Source organism: Cyprinodon variegatus, unplaced genomic scaffold, assembly GCF_000732505.1.
Source record: "Cyprinodon variegatus isolate N-32 unplaced genomic scaffold, C_variegatus-1.0 Scaffold383, whole genome shotgun sequence".
Lineage (NCBI taxonomy): Eukaryota > Metazoa > Chordata > Actinopteri > Cyprinodontiformes > Cyprinodontidae > Cyprinodon > Cyprinodon variegatus.
This window is the reverse complement of record NW_015150836.1, coordinates 647889-665908: the sequence shown is the minus strand read 5'-3', so window position 1 is coordinate 665908 and position 18020 is coordinate 647889. Positions and strand designations below refer to the sequence as shown.

The window sequence follows — 18020 nt, the reverse complement described above, 5'->3', positions numbered from 1 at the left end:
GCTAACAGCTCCTGCAGACACACAACAAAACACAGTAGCTTTTGTTTTAAACAGCTTTATTTACTTCAAGAGTACATACAGGATAAACGGTAAAGATACAGGAAAACAGTATTTAACCCTCTCCCCTCTGCAAAGAACAAAATGTGGGAGAAAGTGCAGAGCAGAATTGGCGATGAAGGTAACAGTCTAAATGAGATCAATGATGGTTTTTACTGCATGGTGAGAAGGCACAGAGTTGTGGAAGAAACAACCTGGCAGTTTTTTTTTTTTTAATTCAGAGTTTGGTTTGTGTTGCGCACTCCTGAAACGACCTGCTTAAACATGTTTCACATGGTTTTATGGCGTTAGTTCATTAAAACACACTGCAACTGAGAGACGAGCCAACATTCAGTTCAGCGATTTGAGGTATAATTTGTTACAATTCATCAAATCAAGCTTTAAAAAAAAAAAAAAGGAAAACACTAGTGTTTAATCACATTTCTAACAAGCATAAAAACATGCTAACACTACTTTTGCTTAGCTAATAATGGCTTCAGTAAAGCGGATTAGTAAAGTACATCGTTTCCTTTAAAAACTGGATCAAATCTGCAGTTTTCCAGTTTGGGGCTCCTCTGAGGAGGCGGTTCAGTCACTGGGAAGTCTGGGAGTTAATTACTACAACCATTCTGTGATTGATCGCTTCGCATTAGCTTATAGGGAGTGTCGGATGAACCCCGCTCTGCTGGCACGTCCGGAAAATCAAAACAAACGCCACCAGAGTGATTTTTACAGGAGGCTGGTAACTCAGGGTTTGGATTTCACATTTAACTCAAACTAAAGTTAATGCATTGTTAAAAAAAAATAAAAGTATAAAAAGTCATAAAAAGATGCCACTGAGATCAGCACTGCCACTGATATTCGCTTTTTTTCTTAAAGGTTTTTGGTGTAATCAGGAAAACAACCAGAAGCAATTATTGTGAAAATGTTTCATATATGAAACTAGAGTTTTTTTTTTTTTTTTAGATTTTCATTTTTAAAACAGAAACAATTAAAAACATGAAACAATTGATATAGCTGCACTAAGAAATACATGTTCCCTCGCTGCTCAACCTTCGTCCCAGGTGGAGGAAGTTAGCACCACCTGGCGTTTCCCAGGAAACCGGCAGATTTTCTCACATTTCATCACCCATGTGTGGCGACGGGTTCACAGCGAGTCTGACGAGATAACCCAACATTCTGGAGCGACCCCGGTCGCGCTAGAAGCAACGAGGCCGGCTCCACCCCTACAGCATGGTCAGCAGCACGTGCGAGGCGAGGATCTTGTGCGTTCAGATTTGTGGTTTGTTTTTGATGTTGTGCGCTTAAGTTGCTGTGTTGTTGTCTGCAGGCGGACTCGGCTTTGACCTCTCCCCTGCTTCGGTGGCGGAGATCGAGCCGACTCCGGAGAGGCTTCAGGTCATCGGAGAGAGTGGCGCCGAGAGGTCGGCGGGACGGGGAATGAAGATGTCCCTCATCAGAGCTGTAGGAGACGCAGAGGGAAACAACAAAAACAGGTGAGGAGAGGATTGATGCTGCTTTAATCTCACACTGAATCTGTTTTCATCCATGTTTATTGCAATGATATAAAGAAATTAATCAGTTCATCTCTTAAAAACATAGATTTAGTTAAACTCTGAGAATTTGAAGTGTGTGCTTTAGTCTGATAAACAAACATTTGGGATGAATTTCATGGCCGCTGTCGGGTACAGTGGTGAACCTGTAATGCTTGGGGCCCAATTCTCTTCACAAAAGCAGGATACGCCTAAATATTTCCCCACCTCAAAATAAATGAAGTATTTTTGTATTTTTAAAGGTAAAATTAAGCTGCCGCCAAAATAATTACCTTGGAGCTTTTACCAAATGGGTAATTAGTAATTAAAGGGTTTATACAGGAATGAGTAATTCTAATTTAATGCTTTTTAATGCTCTACAAGTACCAATGCCATTTACAAGTATCCATGACTCTTTTGATTGTGATCAAAGTTAACTAAACCACATGTAGAAAAGAAAAGAAGAAGTGAGGAATTCAGAATAAAAAAATGCAAATAACGAATTTGCTGTTTGTGTGTGTCTGGCCACCAGGGGGCGTCAGACCCCAGAGTTTTCTCATTTGTTTTTGGTCCATTCAGAGTTTTTCTAGCTGTTAATTTGATCTTTAATTGAGAATCTGCTCTGTCTCTACCTGCGGTGTCACACAGCTCAGGCGCGCCTCCCAAAACCGGGTCCCTGTCTGTGAGCAGCTGACTGCGGCCGGAGTCCAGAATCAGATCCGGCTGGTCGGTGTCTTCCAAGGAACCCTGAAAAAAAACATTTTCAAATTAATTCTAAATCTAAACAAATCAAATAGTTTAAGCCTTCCAGGAGTGAGGTTAGTTTCCTCATCTAAATATTAGGGAGAAATTAAAAATGAAAGGAACTCTTCATCTGCTGACCCCTAAATGCTCCTGTATGCTAGTAGCTCTAGTAAAGCAGATCCTCCTGGACTCACCAGCAGCCTGTGGCTGAGGAGAAGCTCCTCTTCTATGGAGGGCAGATCTTGTTTCTGTCTCTTGTCTTGGATCCTCAGCTGAGGCGGCGTCTCCTTGTCCAAGTCGTGAGACCTGAACGAGACGGACAAAACGGTCAAACTCTAAACAGAAAAAAGTTACACTAAAGCTGGAAAGTTTTCTTCACTGAAACTCTGACCATTTTATTACTTATTTCCAATCTCTATATTTATCCGTTTTATTTAACTCTTCTCTATTATCGAGTCAAATATTTGTTATAGTTAAAAGGGGATCTGTGATACTGAGCCCATCTCTGTTCCAAAAGCCATGCAGACCTTCCCTCTGATAAACGCCGATATAAGAAGGAGAATCGGATTATAAAAAAAAAACCTTTAACGCTTCAGGTTGTTATTCTGATCTGACTTCAGCGACAGCGTTCGAGGGGGAAACCTTTTCCTCTGGCGCCCTCTTCAGGACAAACATTAAATTGTTCTTTAAAACATTAAAAATTTGTTTTAGAGTAAAAAATGTCCATGAAGGAAATTATCAGTTAAAAAGTTTCCTCCTTGGTATTTTAAACCGTAAAGTTCTCTGGTCGTAGCCACATCCCCGGGGTTCCCGTTACTGCTCTGATGGGAGGAGATCCTACTCACCTCTTCCTGCTAACGGTCACAGCAGGAAGCCCATTGGAGCCTTCAAACAACAGCGAAGAGGATTGGTCGGCTTTATCGGGTAAATCGCTGAGGAAGGTCAGCTGGAAGTCGTCGTCCATGGAGATGTAAGGCGCGTACATCTCCAGCTCCTTTCCTTCGATGTCCTGAGAAGAGATGGAAGTAAGTGTGAGTTAAAAACCAGGATCAGATAAAAGTAACCCTGAACTTTGGTCTGATCCGTTTACTGCTCCCCACCTCTATAGCTTGTTTCTTCTTCTGAGTTTCCTCCGGGCAGGTGGTGAAGAACTTTTCCACCTCGCTGGTGTCCATCACCTCCTCCTCACAGGGACTCTGAGACCAAGCGGAGCCCAGTTGTTAAACCAGAAGCCTCCAGCGGCTGAAAATTATTTAAGCAAGCGGTTGGCTTACCAGGTCTGGTTCAGAAGAGGGCGGAGATGAGGATGGGTTCAGACCGTCGAAAATGGGGGACAGCAGCTGCCTCAGCTGAGGGCTGCACAGGTCTTTAGGATGCTCCGGAACCAGGTTTGGACCCGGAGGACTGGCGAACGACAGCTCCACCAAACCTGAGGGAGACCAAATGAGCTGCGTTTAAAAGAGCCGATCGCACCAATCCGACTCCATTCTCTGAACACCGGACTCACCTCCAGTCAGCGGCACCACAGCATCTCCTGCCTCGTTCTCCAGCTGCAGCAGCTCCTCCGGCTTCTCCTTCAGCTTCAGGAAGAGCCTCCCCGGGCTGCTGGGGTCCCTCTCTCCCCCGGGCTCCGTGTCCGACTCGCAGGTGTCCGATATCCCGCTGTCCTCCGCAGAGTGCTCCGGGGAGAGCGGTTCGGTTTTCATTAGGAGGCCGCCGCGGGTCTGCTCCATGGAGAAAACCACATCTGGCTGCTCCACAGCACTGCAATCAGACACAGGGTTGAGGGTCAGAGGAGCAGCTGCTTCTTCTTCTCCCTCTTTCCCGACCTGCTCCTCTAAAAGCTCTGAAAAAAAGAGCTCTGTCACTCCGAGCACCTGAGGATGAAGTTGAGGCAGACGATGGCTTCGGGCTGCGACGTTTTGTTGTTGTAGAGGACGGTCGCCTGAGTCTCCGCCCACACAAAGCCACCATTGTTGGCCAGGAAACGGTAGCGGCTGGTGTTCACCTGACCTTTAGAGAGCACTGGAGCAGAGAGCAAAGGGAGAGGAAGGTAGATGTTCACCTTTACATCCTTCAAATGTTGCAAAAGTTAATTTTTCTAATTGGAAATAGGCAGATGTATTGGGTCATGTCAGCTTAAATTTAAGGGCTGTAATGTAGATTAATTAGTACCTTTGTTTTCTTAAGATTTTTATTTATAACAATAAAAACAAGCTGTGAAGGTTGGAAATCCTCCCATCAAGTTCATTTTTATACAACCAATAGTTGATCTCTCTGAATTATTAACATTTATCAAAACAAACAAACAAAAAATATTTCAAAATGTTCTTTTATATCTTTAATTTAATAGTTAGTCTTATATAGTCGTATCTTTTATTTATTTTTTTATTTACTAATTTATCTTTATCCCGTTTACCATTTTTTGTATTAACATTTTGGATCATCTTTAAGAATTTAATTTGATTTAATCCTTAATCTAAACAGTTTGTATTTAAATGTATAAACATCGTTTGGTGTTTTACTTTTTTTGCAGCAGTTGAAATGCATTGTTTTCTCTTTCTAGTTTTATATTCTTCTATGAAATGTGTTTCTAATATTTTCCTTTGACAACTTGAATAGATTTTTATGTTGCTTTAAAATGTTTTTTTATTTTTCTAGGACCGTTTACTCACAGGTGTGCAGGCTCTTCTTGATGCGATCGCAGTCGAGTGCGTGATAAAACTCGTAAGCTGAGCGTCCAATCAGGTCCTCAGGATTGTATCCCACTAACTGTGTGACCCTAAAAAACACACATGGAGGCGAATAAAAACAGGGCTTCTAGTTGTTTTCGTTTCCTATCCAGGAGGAGTAAAGTGGGAGTTTTCCCACCTGCCCTCGCAGTGAGTGAAACGCAGGTCCATGGTGTGACGAGTGAGGAAGGTACAGGTGTCCAGAGGGAACTCCACGCTGGACGGGTGCGGGATGGGCTCGCACAGCAGCGTCATCACTCTGGCTGTAGGGGGCGATGTTGAGCTGCCACCGAATGGACGGATGTGGCCTGTGCAGTGGAGGACCTGAAGAGGAACAGAAAAGACGTCACGCTTTGGTGGTTTCCTTCAGTTCAAGCAAAGAATTCAATAGAAGATGTGTGCTTTAAAAAAAATGCTGAAAGTCAACAAAATATGGGTTAAATAATTTAATCAATGAGCTTTTATTAAATCCAATACTATCAAATATCCACCAATGTTCTCCTCCAACCAGCTCTGATCCTTTCTGATAAGGTCAGAGAGTCCTGCTGAAACCTGTCTGAACTGAAAGGGACACGGATCCGCTCCTCTGCTGAGTCCAGCAGGACGTGTTCTGAGTGTCTGAGGACGTGTTGACGGACAGGAACGTAGGGGGACTCTGGCTCCACTCCAGACAAGCAATTACCGACTTGTATCAATTTCATGCTGGACTTCAGCCCCACATATGTGGTATAAATTTAGCTTTACCCCCAAGCAGTGAGGAGAAACTGTTTCCATCCTAACTTCAAACTTAATGAAGCGGTTTGGAAACATTTTTAGCTTTACCTTCCAGGTGGCAGATTTGATGTTGACAGTACGCCCCCTGCTGGTCAGGGTGCTCTTCATTCGCAGGAAGAAGTTTCTCTCGCTCGGTTGTTCTGCCATCAGTTTCTTACTCAGACCTGAGGGCGTTAAGGCGAGTGTCAGCATTTCAGACATAGAAATTAGACCCAAACGGAGAGAAAGCCTCGAGATTAACGGCGGGCCTGACCTGGACGGGGAGTCAGGAGGTCCCGGAGCTCCTCCTGGTCGCAGGGATGAACAAAGTCATAAATGCTCTGACCCAGCAGCTCCAGCTGTGGACGAACAGAAACAGAAAAACACCGAACATCAACTTTCCCCTTAAAAACATTTGAGCTGTTGGAGCTGAATTAAACGGTTAAAACCGAGCAAATCACAGGTAGGCTTCCCCGTTTCTTCCCCCATGACCCTGATCCCGTTATAGAACCTCTCATACCTGAGTGATGCCGATGTGCTTGTTGACGTTTTCCGTCAGAAAGACCATGTCCCCCTCCTCGGTCATCACCATGATGAAGCCCGCCAGCGCCTGAGGAAAGAAGGCGTCCATCGGATCTTCATCTGTCTCCTCCTCTTTTTCGCTTTCTTCTGATGGAACAACAAAAAACCTTCTGATGAATCTGGTACATTTTATACCACAAAAAAAAAAAGATTAAAGACCTGAAGTATCAGACATCAACAAGGACATGAAATGTGGTGGAACTGAGCTTGCTTGATAGAACAGCAGTTATAAAACCATAATGTTAACTGGACCTCAGGTAGAGGTTAAAGACGGCCTTTTATTGACATGAATGCTGCTGCATGGAGGCGAAGGAGTGATGATATGGGCTTGTTCTGCGGATTCCTTTTTGGTTTATCCAAAGTTATGAGTTTTTCCACATTTGAGGTTAGTGTTACGTCATTTTAGATGCGCCACACTGCCTCACCAGGTCGCAGGAGCTGCTGCATCCGCAGGAAGCTGAGGGTCACCCTCATGATGCCAGCTTTGTCCAGGTGAGTGCAGACTCGGCGCGGCAGCGGCAGGGTGCGGGCGAGCTCGTAGAACACCTCGGTTTCCTGACTGCGGCGACATCTGGCGGCGTCACGAGAGCGGAGCTTCCTCTGCTCCGAGCTGCTCCTGCAGGAGGGAAAGGAGAAGCGGTCAGGATGGGATGAAGCAAAAACAGTAAAGATGAAATTGATGATTTTGAGGCTGTGAAAAAAAAGTGCTTTCGAACATATCCACCATATTTTGACTGTACAGTCAGAGAGTTCTCTTGTTGCTGGGATCGTAAAATCCCTCAGGCATTATGTTCTGTGATCAGGTCTCGTTAAACAGAACTGGGTCAAAGGTAAAAGACCAGAACGGAGACCAAACGTCTGAAACTGGGCAGAGAAGAGAACCTTTTCTATCTCAGCTGCTGGGATAGTTCAACCCTCCCCGCTCCCTTCATGCTTCCCTTTGACCCAGATCGAGCTGCACACTTCTGGCCTCCGTTCCCATCAGCCAGCAAGAGCAGAATGTAATCGGAGCAATAAAAACAGGCTCACTGTGTCTCACGCCTAAGAAAAACAACGAGGACACGGGACACCACTTTAGACATGTCTTCTGAGAGATTGAGCAGAGCAGAACGCCATGTGAAGCAGCGCCGTAGATCTGACTGTAGTTATTTACAGACACAGATCAGCTTTCAGCTCAGGCCCAACATCCAGGTATGGGGCCACAACAACAGTCCCCACAGACTCACAGCCAATAAACAAGGATCGTAATAATTAATCTCACTTTGAAGAAAAGCAGCTGGTCTCAGAAACCCTCAGCTGAATGTGGATGTAGTCGTGTTTCCCTCTGATTTTGTATTCAATGAGTTTCTCCTTGAAGCTTGAGCTCGGCACTGGTCTGGGGGATGGGCGGCTTAAAGCATAATAACATCCATTATACTAATCTGACAGCCATTTTTAGATTAAACTGACAAGAGGAGCCCACTCAGAGAAATCTGACCCACTCTAAGGACTCAGATCATCACGTTTTCTTGGACAAATTCCTGTTATTTTTTGTTTATATGGAAATAAGCAAACAGGTTTTGCACATTTCTTAAAACTCTTTAATGATGCTGATTGCATCTACAAAAGACTAAGCATGTTATTCCTTAAACCTTAGGTTTGTTTACAGATTTTAGATTATTTTTTATTAAGATTATTTTATATGTATCTGCAGGTTTCCATAAATGTTACACTTTTTTACACATTGAGTGACAATGAAGGTTATTTCTACAATATTCTGTTCTAGCTACAAAATGATCTCTGTCCTGAATTAATGCTAAGCTAAGAGGACTAGCTATTATTAAACAAGAAGTAACTTCTGTGAGTTAAAAAATGTATTTTGCATTTTTTACTTCTTTCTTTTGACTTAAATATTTTTTTTACAATAATATGTATTATTTTACTTAATTTCCTGTTTTTAATAGTTAATTCATTTCATAACTTAATGTCAATTTTATTATTTGCAACTTGATGCATTTATTCTATCCTGTTTAAAAAAAAAAAAAAACAATAAAATATTCTCTAAAATTTTCCATAGTTATAAAGGTTGGTTCTCCTGCAGGACTGGACCGGATCAGACTGGATTGGATGGCTGATGTAACTTTAAAGACTGAGGGTAGTTATGAAAGCAAAGATAAAAACCCAAATTTTTCAGTGTTATTAAAATGAAACAAACTTCTTTATTTTGTCTTCGAAACCAAGTTCTTCAATGCAAGTTCAGCTCCAGTCTGATTAAGGGAATATATCTTGCTCTATTAATTAAATTATCTATTATTCTTTTCAGATTGGTCCAAACCGGCTTCTATTTATGAGCCAGCAGCAAGTTTCTTGTCCTTTTCTGGTTAATTCTTGTTTTTTTTTCTTTTTAGGATTGGAAGAAATGGACTGAAAATGTGTTTGTAATTTGTTGCCATAATAGTTAAAAACAATTTTAAATCCAAATCAGCTGATGGGATCTTGATTTCTGGGCCGTAAAAACCTGATGGATCCATCTTTGATCTGAATCATTTCTGTTTGTCTCTAAATGCAAAAATGCGGTAAAAACCCTCCAGACCAACCAGTTGATTTGATTGGATCCAAATTTGATTTGGTCATGAATTAAAAGAAGATCCTGATATCGGTGAAAATTGTCAATCTGGCAGTCTGAGCTAATCTGAGTAAAATCTGAGGCCTAGTTTTTCCACCCAAACACTCACTTTACAATCCAAAAAAGCAAAACATTCTTTTGTTCAGCTCAGTGGAAAAATACCAGCAGGATCTGTAACTTGTGACATGAAGCTCAGCCTGAAGCCCTCCTTCTCCTCCTCCTCCTTCTCTTCCTCCTCCTCCTCTGGTTGAGTTCAGGCATAAACAGAACGCTGCAGCAACCCGACTTCTGAACAGCCTCTCTGAGCTTCCACAGGGGGAGGACGAGTGGTAAACCCAGCAAACTCCACAACCCTGGGTCCATGTTTAGGATCAGAACCAGATCAGGAAGAAATCAGAGACACTCCCAGGTTGTAAGGGGAAAAAAAAAAAAAAAAGAAATGACTCAGGAACTGGGCCTGCTTTCAGTCGCCTCTCTGGACCGGATCAGACTCTGTTCTGGAGACCTTAATCTTCCTCTCAGAGGAAGGAAGGTGGAAGAAGGAAAACTAAAGGAGGATTTCTGGTGGTGAGATTTTGAAATAAACAGCCTGATGCATTCAAAAGAAAAAGGAAAAAAAATAACAGGGAGTTTTCAATGATGTCATCAGGCTGCAGCAGGTTTCACTGTTGTTTACCAATCAGTCAAATTGGATCCATCAGGCTTCAGAGCCAACAGGAGATTGCTGCAGCAGAACTCCCGACTCCCTCTCCTCGGTTTGGACGAGGCTCCATCTTCTGACGTCGACAGATCCGTTCACAGGCGTGTGCCTGAAGGTTCATGAAGCCAACACGTGCTCACGTGAAGCAGGGACGTTGTGAAAGTTCCCGCAGGGGGGAGGAGGGATGTGTGTGAGAGTTGGAGTTGCAGCCCTCCTCCTGCTCCCCTTCCATTTCACCGCAGAGGGCCTCCTCGCCTCTTTGCTTTAAAAAGGAAGAAACACGGCAGGCATGCTGAACTCAGAAAACCTGATGACCTGCATGCGTACTGCGTGTTTCAACGGCACATATGACCTCAGAGACGGGTCAGGTGTCAAATACCTGGAGCTGATTACAGTCTAATGAAACCTCTGGAGGAATGGCTTCAGGAACCAGAAGGCTGCAGACACACCCACATTTTGTTGCAGCTAATCCACTTGAAATATGTCAGAACATCCCAAAACAAAACTCAGATCAGTCCAGACATGCTGACTCATCAGTATTACGTCGATTTACATCCATTCATCCTCATGCTAAGGGCTGTTTTTTAGACTCTCTCTAAACAGCATTGGGAAGACTGTAGAATGCGTTGGGTTTAACCTCTGGTCCATGTATCTGAACATGAAGAGAAGCCTGAAGGCTAAAACCCCCAAAAAACGTCCTGTTTGCAGAGTCAACATGAGCTATGGAGGGGAGATGACAAACACGCAGTGAACATCTCAACTTGTTTGCATCAACTAGGTGACAGGAGAGGTAAAAACTGCACATCACCCTAAACAGAAAAACATGGTGATGGCAGAGTCATGCTGAGGGAAGGCATGTCCTTAACGGGATCAGATAAATGGTAGAAAGTTAGAGGTTGGGCTGGTGGTTCAACCTAAAGCTGTACAACTAAGCTAAACATGCAGAATGGCTCTGACCAAAGCGTACATGATCTGGTCAAGGTCAATGCCTAAATACATACATTATTTGCCAAAACAAATAAGAACTTAATCTAAAAGAATTTAAACTTTTCTGATAGGGTCTATAAAACACAAAGCTAATCTACTGCAGGCTCAGCAGCATCATCGTGCCGAAGGTTTAGATTTTAACCTGGATCAACAATGATTTATCATAGTTACAGCTTCCAATCATACAGGCAAAACTTCCCTGTTCTGTTTCTACGCTTACAGTTTAACCAGTTTACAGCAGAGGAATCAGTCCCGCCTCCGCCTTTCTGTTTTGTCTGGGCCCAAACAGAAGTACTCCGTGTACCGAGAACAGGAAGTGTTGGCGTGCTTTTTAAAGAACAGAAACATGCCGCGTAAACAAACACTGCAGCTCGGGACATATTTCAGTTTGATCACGTTTCATTACAACACGGAGGCAGATAAGAGCTAGATCACAGGCCAAAAAAACAAAAAGGGCCGCCCCGGGGACACGCTTCTGCTTGCCAAGTCATGCCCACTCCCACAGCTGTCCTGAATCCTCACCAGGCCTCAGAGTTTGGAGGAATGAGCTTCATAAAAGCTCCACACAGCAGCGGCTCAGCAGATTATTTAAATGGAGGAAGCTTCAGAGTCTGAAAGAGGAATGTGTTTTTGCTTTCAGAGCCACTCCCAGAGGTCACCGCAAGAACTCAGGGGGTTGACAGAGGACTGAGAGGCAAAGAGAAAAACAGCAATGCTTTTCATTTTGATCAAACTGAAGTCAAACGTATTAATTCAGACACATTAAAGCTTTTTGGGATAATTTATGCAAAGCAACTAGAACCAGTCATGTCTGAGGGGAGTTTAAACTAGAAGGGGCCTAGCTTCCAGCCTTTAAACGGACTTTGAACGCAGACACTAGAACGGCTCATGGTTCAACATTCACAGCAACAGAACATGCAGTCGTCCCACACATCGGACACAGAAGTTCCTGAAATGTCCGACCTGCTGCTTCGTCGTCGCAGGAAAGTTTCACAACTGCTAGGCTGTCGAACAAAGATCTGGATTCCTGAGGAGTTTTCTATTCCAAAACTTTTCTCTCTCAGATCTGAAAGCATCCACCGGCCCTTTAGCGATCCGCGACAGCATTCCTCACAAACAGGCCAAACACTTTTACTGAAAGTCCTGTCGATAAGCAGGAGATTTACGTCAAATGGTGACAAAAAAGTGAAAGTATAAGGCCAGGTTCTGATTTGTTGATATCACCTAACAACCTGGCATGAAAACGGCTGTTTTCTTTTTTAATAGAATAAAGGACTTTAAAACATAAAATGTATAAATTTTACAGCTAAAAGTTTGACTTCCTGGAACTAAAATCAAACTTCATTGTGAATAATGGCCTTTTTCTTTAGTCGTTCCTCCAGATACGGCTGCAGAGACAACAGCCTTTTACAAGCTCACTGACCGAGACACCAACAAGCCACCATAAAATTCACAAAAAAGGTTGTAAAATGCAGCATAACAAAGCAGAGTCCCCTACTTAACACCTATTTACCCAGTCAGCTCTAAGTCAGACTCTCTTTTAAGTCTTCACTGTAATTTAGTGAAATGACCCAAAACAAAATCCTGTTTCACAGAGCTTGTAGTTACAAATCATATGATTATGACTAATGGAGAGGAGGGAGGGGTCGGGGGGCTTTCACTACTCTTGTAAAACAAAACTCCTAAGACCATCCACCATGATCACAATAAACAGAAGAACAAATCCAAACTGATCTTTGCAGTAGAGGCAACAGGATTACTTACTGTTCTCTGTATTTATGTGAAAAAGAAGTTTGTAACTATCACCAATTTCCACACAGCAGACATGCTATAACCAAGAGCTGCTTTCCTGCAGAAATTAGATAAAGTACTGCTTCAATCCACCTGTAAAAGGAAGGTAACAAACTGAGCAAGTAATTCAATCATCCGAGTCCTTAAGCCAATGGAATGGAGGCTAGATGATGGGCCATGTGGGACTGGAGCTAATCTGTAGTTCCAATTGATCTGCTTAGAAATCTGAATTCAGGAAGGTTAAAATGTCAAATTTGGACATCCTCCTCAAAAAGCGGATGTTACAACAGCAATCAAGAGTTTACTGTCTCATTTAGTTTGGTTTTTGACTCTTAAAGTGAGGAATATGCTGGTGAAGGTTCTCAGTCGTCCAGGTCATTCAAAAAAAAAAATAAAAAAAAAACCCAGTGGACTTTGTTTCCGAGTTTGAAGACGTTTCGCTTCCCATCCAGGAAGCTTTTTAAATTCCAAATGTCAGGAATAGTTTGAATGTCTCAAACTCAATGCTGTTCCTGACATTTTGAATTGAAAAAGCTTCCTGGATGGGAAGCGAAACGTCTTCAAACTCGGAAGCCAAGTCCACTGGATTGTTTTTTATTTTTTGGAATTAAAGTGAAGAAAAACCAACTGGAACCAAAAATGATTCTAATATAGGAAGAACTTGGACCTCAAAATCCAACCAAAAAAAACACAAAACACCTTTGCTTTGCACACAGACTACCCCTCCCCTCTGTTAAGGTAGCAAGCATGACTGTGGGTGAAACAGCATTATTATTATTCTGACTAACAACCCTCATGGATGTCAGCGTTAAAAGCAAAACACTGACTGGATCCTGAAGACAAAGCAAAGGAAACAGAAGAAAAGTGCAGTTCTGCTGCAAATATATCAAACCAAAAGTGATCTGAACATTTTTAAAATGAGTGAACAACAACAGGAAGCGAGTTGGAAACATTCAGACCCCTAAAGTCCAGATCCGACTAACAAAAGGAAGAAGTAGAGGAAAAAACTTGGCACCAGGGAGGAGTTATAGAGAACACCCTGTCCTGGATCAGAGAACAAACTGTGGCCATTATCTGTTATTGCTCAATGAAACTGTTGATTTGAATGTCTGTGTGTGTTCATGGCCTCCAGTTGGAGGCGTCCACAGCCTGACTGACAATATAATCTGGTTTGTGGCCATGTGGGTGAGGTGTGTTTACTGAATAATGGAGGATTGCCATCAGGTCAGCTTCTTTCAGCAGGAGGAGGGACACAAAAACAAACTTTAAGGCAAACATGAGAAATGAAATGAGCTTAAAACAACAATGATGGATCAAGCACAGAGATCAGGCATTACTTCACAGCGCCATTTTTCCATGTAAATCAAAATTAACTTTGCATTATTAATATTGACACCTTTCCTTTGAATGAGATCAAAGAAAAAAAAAGGAACTACTTAACCGGATATGTTGTAAATAAGCAGCAGATGAGCAAACATTCAGCCCACGCCTCCGCTCAGAGCAAAAACAGGAATTAAAAGTGGATCCACGCAGAAAGCCTCCAATCTGCCTGTGGTGTAAACAATGGCGCAGAAACGGCAAGCAGAGCCCACCCATATATGACCCCCTATCATTTAATATTAGAAATACGACTTTTAACAGTATAAACCGTGCAGTTAAAAGATGGAAATAGCAAAAGAAAACCTCAGCAGCGGAATTGCTTCATTTAATTAGAATCCAGCAGGAAGCAGCAGTCGTTGTTCCTGCTGCTTTCGTGGCCCCGGGTCGTCGCGGACGTTTCGAGCTAATTAGCCCACTGACCCGTTTAAACGCGTACATTTCATTTAAATTAGTGAACAATCTCACCGTTTAACCGCCGGGACCCCGTCCTCCTTCTCCATGTTTCATCAGAAGACCAAAGCGAAGGCTGTGTTTTCTATCGACGTTGACTTCAGCGAAGCAAAACAACGAATGAGCTGATATCACTGCGCGCGGAGCCAAATGATGGCCAAGGCTGATACTTCCGCTAGAACTTTCAAAATAAAATCTGCACAGAGTCAGGGCGCCGCTTCGAATAAAAGCTATAAAACAATACGTTAATATCTACGGTACTCCGTGGGGCCACTTTTATAATATGTGTAATAGTTTAACTGTGCATTAAACACAAAAAAAAGCCCAAACCAACGTATAGTTACGAAGAGGATTAGGGCCACTGAAAAAATACAAAAAGCGAACTGATTTTTAAATTATATTACAGTATAATATGAGAAAAAAGTCAGAATTCTAAGAAGAAGTCAGAATTCATACTTTAATCGCACAATTCTGACTTTCTTTCCTCAGGATTCAGACTTAGAAGTACTGCACTTAAACTTACACGAGGCATTCGTGTTACCTCGGAATTTTAACTGCTAAATGTCATTACTCCAACCTCGTGGTTGTGCGAACCGTTCAGACTAATATAGTATCGATAAAACGTGCTATTTCCGTGCGTTCTTTTAATTCTGATGCCACGCTAACATGGTAATTAACTGTTGCTGTTTTTCTAACTGGATGGAAATCCAAATTACTAAGATAAAATCGATTGCTGTGACCATTGCAAAACCATTCACCTAAAACGCAGCCTTTTTGGATAACATATCCTCCTTATTTCTACAACTCTGACTTGGAATAGTTTTATGGGGAATTTAGAATCCTAGATTTCCCAGTGACATTGAAGGCACCTGGAAAGTAGGTCACCTTTGATGAAGGCTTTTGTTTTTCATTCGCTCCCCAGATTTCGCGTGCTGCTCATTTCTAGCTTGACTCTTTTGAGGCTGCTATGACGCACCCGCACTACGTCACGCCCCCCTTTTGATAAAGGTAACTGTAGGCCATTTCGTATATGCAAACACATTTCTGCACATATAAGAGGCAAGGAATTGTTTTTCTTTTCATTGCACGAGTACATAAAAAAAAAAAAGTCAAAACTACCATGCTGAAATTGATCGGTCATTTTCTTCTGTTTCCGTCTCCTGTGGTTGATTTTGAAGAAGTAAGAAGTATGACCCCTCTAAAAAAAAAAAATTAAACTAATCGATTTCTTAGAGATAGTAATTTACTGGAGGCATATAACCACACTTGTATCAGCAGATCAAGATTGTTATCTTACATAGGATAGGAAAAATTGTAAACATGTAAAATGGCTGACACCATTTTGAACCAGAAAAACTCGCGAAGGCAAAAAGGCAGCACAGCTACAATCGGAAAATTTTGGGCAGTTATGAGCATAAAAAACAAAAAATGAGATTGAAAAACATTTTGTTTAAATAAAAAACGAATGCATTATACTTACTTTACTTATATGATACTATATATATCATATACATTTAGCTCGTATAAGCTCCTACTGATTCCAATTAATTAAATCCTAATGTTTAATAGTTATAAAGAAATCTATGTAAATGCGATTTCTGTCATCCTTGGACAGGATAATATCTTGTACAAGATATATGACAACAGCAACAGACTCTAAAAAAGTTTTTTTATTGAGTGCTTTATGACATTATCATTTCCATTGAAATATAACCTGCATTTTTATATATTCTATTTGATATAAACAGTTTTATTAATGGTCATGTCTTTTTAAAATTGGTCATAACGTTAGATGGTTGATTTCCCTACAGTAGATAATGCCGCCCTCTACTGGCCAACACCGGTCATAGATAAGGGTCAACCTTTTTTGTGAGTATTGAGCCGGTGTAGATATAAGGTGTTAAATGTTTTACTGGTTAAAGCTTTAATTTTTCAAAAAAAATAAATACCTAATAAAAAAGCACTTTACATTTTATTAATTCTAAACAATTAACTATCTTCATTCCTGTAATTCTCACCAACACAGGTGATTCAGTTGAGTCCACGTAAAATCCCTCCATCAGTCTACATAGCTGCATATTTGTAAGTCCTGACTCAATCACTTACCTCAGAAGAAAAACATGCACACATTGAATCTGCTGATGAGGGTTGAGGTTTTCTGGATCATCATGTGAGAAGTTCAGCTGAAAAGAAGCATGCTTTAGGGAATTTGGATAGAAGCACCTTCCTGTGAGGCAGATCCTGCAGATTTGTTCTTCTACTAGAGTAGAAAAATATTTACAGCATGTGGATGTGAAACCATTTGGAAGCAATATTTTTGTGAGAAAAACAGAAAGTGAAGAAATAGTTTCTGTCCTGCTTCTATACAGAAACTAACATGGATAGTTGGGACAGTGAAAAACATGTGTTGGGGAGTTTGACTGCCTCTGTTTCAGGATGTTTTTCATTCATTAGTCCCACTCTTCATGCTATAAGCACTGCCTCATTGGGGTCTGGCCAAGTCTTAGTTTATTTTAAGCATGGGATCAAATTAGATGATCCGCCCTTTCCTGGGAAAAAACCCATGTTGGACCCTTATCTCCTGGAAAGCTACAGAGCAATCAATAAACTACTAATATTTAAAATGGGAGACATTTATTCTTTACATAGATTTCATGCAATTGCTTCTTTAAAGCTCATTCTTGCAGGGAATTGTACTGAACTGCAAATAGCAGACTGAACCCTAACCTCTAAGAAGATACCGGACGGCATACGTTTATTAAACTGTACTTTCTCCATAGCCTTTTGAAATCAAAAGTTGTCTTCAAGTTGGCAGGCTTTATTTTGTTTTTAGCCCCCATTTATTTTTTTTAGCATAATTGTTCCCTTTTCTGGAAATTTCCAACACTTTAAAAATAAAATTCAAACACTTCTACAGAGGTATTTGTCACATCAAGCCTGGCATTTCCTAAGGATTTTAACTCCTTTGTGATTATTGTCTAAATAAAATCTGTGCCGATAGAATTAATTGTTCTGAATCATAGAGATCATGTTGTGACTCAAGGCAAAAGAAACAAGATACTCCAGTTTATTCTGGCAGTCATTGTGATCAGCTTTAAGAAAAAAAAATCTGTTTGCAGAAATCACAACTGAACATCTTTGCCTTCAATATTGGGAAAAAGGCATCGATCTGAAACCAACTTTCAGGAAAGCCTTTAAATCCGAAGCTGAGCTCATAGGACATGCCGTTTCTTTGACAACAGAGATGAGAAACACAACGGGGCATCTGATGCCTCTGCAGCAGGTCCGAACCGGTCATCCTGCTGTCCTGTAAGCAGCTCTGCTGTTTAATACTGAAAAAATGTAAATGTTTCAAATTGAAGGTTTAGATATATATATATATATAAGAAATAAATGACTTAGAGAGTGCTTCAGTATCTAGTTACATTTGGTCCTCAATTTAATACATATGGATTCTGCAACCGCTTCAGCAACGGAAGCACTATGCAGCTAGATGCAACCTGATCTGATTTCAGCTAAAAGCTGCCTTGGCAGCAATGTAGCTGCATCCCATTTATCATGGTAATAACTCACCATTATCTGCTCATTAAATCAATAAAATCCCAGTAAAGCTGATATATTTTAGAACATTATAACATAAGAGAAAAGGAGAGGAATCCAGTCCTGTCAGCATTTTAGGACCAGGTTAGATGAAAGACATAAGGAAAGACTAAGGGAAAACAGGAACT

The 18020-nt window shown here is 41.5% G+C and overlaps 1 protein-coding gene across 2 annotated transcripts; it reads right to left on the bottom strand.

Annotated features, from left to right (window-relative positions):
* Positions 1 to 272: 272 nt before the first annotated feature.
* Positions 273 to 14462, bottom strand: LOC107092506 (hypoxia-inducible factor 3-alpha-like). 2 transcript variants are annotated; one of them, XM_015387021.1, is made up of 15 exons: positions 14308 to 14462; positions 6805 to 6995; positions 6318 to 6466; positions 6072 to 6156; positions 5867 to 5982; positions 5184 to 5368; positions 4988 to 5094; positions 4190 to 4337; positions 3820 to 4076; positions 3587 to 3741; positions 3413 to 3508; positions 3158 to 3321; positions 2507 to 2618; positions 2201 to 2315; positions 273 to 1498 (listed from the first exon to the last, which is right to left on the bottom strand). In XM_015387021.1, exons 1-15 carry the CDS (start codon positions 14340 to 14342, stop codon positions 1431 to 1433), a joined length of 1983 nt encoding a protein of 660 aa, XP_015242507.1. In that variant the 5' UTR covers positions 14343 to 14462; the 3' UTR covers positions 273 to 1430. The 2 variants fall into 2 exon arrangements, with proteins under 2 accessions (XP_015242507.1, XP_015242509.1); XM_015387023.1 differs by having other exon boundaries at positions 6318 to 6463.
* Between the last annotated feature and the right edge of the window lie 3558 nt (positions 14463 to 18020).

Excerpts from the sequence above, each read along its gene's own strand:
- LOC107092506 (XM_015387021.1), bottom strand. The coding sequence starts at position 14,342 with ATGGAGAAGGAGGACGGGGTCCCGGCGGTTAAACG. Across the intron at positions 4,338-4,987 it reads CAAGAAGAGCCTGCACACCT|TGCTCTCTAAAGGTCAGGTG; the intron begins GTGAGTAAACGG and ends TCTCTGCTCCAG. Across the intron at positions 3,509-3,586 it reads CCTCTTCTGAACCAGACCTG|AGTCCCTGTGAGGAGGAGGT; the intron begins GTAAGCCAACCG and ends GCTTGGTCTCAG.